Source organism: Apis dorsata, unplaced genomic scaffold (assembly GCF_000469605.1).
Source record: "Apis dorsata unplaced genomic scaffold, Apis dorsata 1.3 scaffold_156, whole genome shotgun sequence".
Classification (NCBI taxonomy): domain Eukaryota; kingdom Metazoa; phylum Arthropoda; class Insecta; order Hymenoptera; family Apidae; genus Apis; species Apis dorsata.
In genome coordinates, this window is record NW_006263446.1 from 232,505 (window position 1) to 234,383 (window position 1,879).

General features: G+C 24.3%; 1 protein-coding gene across 7 annotated transcripts; it reads left to right on the top strand.

Moving 5' to 3' along the window:
* Positions 1–118: 118 nt before the first annotated feature.
* LOC102677003 (geranylgeranyl pyrophosphate synthase) lies at positions 119–1,879 on the top strand. Of its 7 annotated transcripts, none has more exons than XM_006613519.2 (8): positions 119–207; positions 320–390; positions 531–685; positions 822–966; positions 1,041–1,161; positions 1,250–1,389; positions 1,448–1,550; positions 1,613–1,879. In XM_006613519.2, coding segments are annotated over exons 1-8 (969 nt in total). In that variant the 5' UTR covers positions 119–206; the 3' UTR covers positions 1,846–1,879. The 7 variants fall into 7 exon arrangements, with proteins under 7 accessions (XP_006613582.1, XP_006613583.1, XP_031365339.1 ...); XM_006613520.2 differs by having other exon boundaries at positions 1,628–1,879; XM_031509479.1 differs by having other exon boundaries at positions 1,464–1,550.

The window sequence follows — 1,879 nt, forward strand, 5'->3', positions numbered from 1 at the left end:
ATATTATTATAATTATATATAATTATAATTATATATTGTTATATATAATTGTTATATATAGATATTTTTGGAGATAATTTCATTTATATAATTTTATTTCAGATAAATTAAGATATTTAATCAATTAGATATTATCTTGAGTGGAAATTACTAGTATAACATAGCAGACGACATAACATACGCAGTAGAGGTTCTTATGTATACGTAGTAAGTATTGCAGATCGTGCACCGTAATTAATTTTCTTACATATAATAGTTCAATTAATTGCATATAGTGATAATTGCATATAATAACGATATAAATTGATTATTTCAACAGTGTGTGAACACGTCATGGAGAAAGATAAAATTGTACCTTATTCGCGTACCGGCAACAAGGAAGAAGATGAGGTTAGTTTGTTGTGGATCATAGTCAATAAGGTTAAGAAAACTGTCAAAATGACAAGAATCAATCGGGTTTATTATTGTATTGTATATTATATTGTATTATGAATTTTACATTTTAAAGAGATATATATATTTTCCTATAGATATTATTGGAACCGTATAATTACATTCTCCAAGTTCCTGGAAAACAAATTAGAGCCACATTAGCACATGCTTTTAATTACTGGTTAAAAATAAAATCAGATAAACTTCGTGATATTGGAGATATTATACAATTACTTCATAATGCTAGCCTCTTGTGAGTTTATAAATCTTATTTATTTTAACTCTTCAAACTATCATTTTTTTTTTCTTCAAATATTTTAAATATATTGGATACACAAAATATATTTATAGAATCACAAAATTATTGTTGATTATTATAATTTTTACAGAATTGATGATATTCAAGATAATTCAGTTTTAAGAAGAGGTATTCCTGTAGCTCATAACATTTATGGTGTAGCATCTACAATGAATGCTGCAAATTATGCCATATTTATTGCTTTGGAAAAAGTACTTGCTTTAAATCATGTAGAGGTAAATGTGCTATGTAAAAATTTTTATTTTTTTTATAAATTTTTTGATTTTAATATTATTAAAATTAATATTAGGGTATACAAATATATTTAGAACAGTTACTAGAACTTCATAGAGGTCAGGGTATGGAAATTTATTGGAGAGATAATTATATTTGTCCTACTGAAGCAGCTTATAAACAGATGACAATTCAAAGTAAATTTTAAATTGATAATATCTTATATTCAGTGATTTTATATTTCCTAATATTGTTACTAAATTTTTTTAAATTTTTTTCTTATAGAAACAGGTGGTCTTTTTAATCTGGCTGTAAGATTAATGCAATTATTTTCTGAATGTAAAGAAGATTTTGTACCTTTAACTAGTATTTTAGGACTTTATTTTCAAATTCGTGATGATTATTGTAATCTATCTTCAGAAGAGGTAAGTTTTCAGATTTAATAATAAAATAAAAGTTATAGTATACCAAAAATTTTTATAGTATGTTGATAATAAAGGCTATTGCGAGGATCTTTCTGAAGGAAAGTATAGTTTTCCTATTATACATGCTATACGAAGCCATCCAGAAGATAGACAAATAATAAGTATCCTTTTCTTTAATTCTAAATAATCTAATTTTTTAAATATTCTTAAATATTATTCTTAGCTACTATTGATAAAGACATTCTTAGGCAACGAACAAAGGATATTGAGGTAAAACGGTATTGTGTTAAATTGCTAGAAAAATTTGGATCTTTTACTTATACAAGGACTTTATTAGAAGAATTGGACAAGAAAGCAAGAGATGAAATTGCACGTTTAGGTGGAAATCCTTTATTAATTCAAGTTTTAGATAATTTAAAGTCTTGGAAACATACAAAACACTCAGGAAATGAATAAAAATAAAAAATTAATTATATTATGTTTTTTAAAA

Bases quoted from the DNA above. Each gene is read 5' to 3' on its own strand.
- LOC102677003 (XM_006613519.2), top strand. The intron at 686-821 runs GTGAGTTTATAA...TAATTTTTACAG, and splicing joins CTTCATAATGCTAGCCTCTT to AATTGATGATATTCAAGATA. The intron at 1,162-1,249 runs GTAAATTTTAAA...TTTTTCTTATAG, and splicing joins TAAACAGATGACAATTCAAA to AAACAGGTGGTCTTTTTAAT.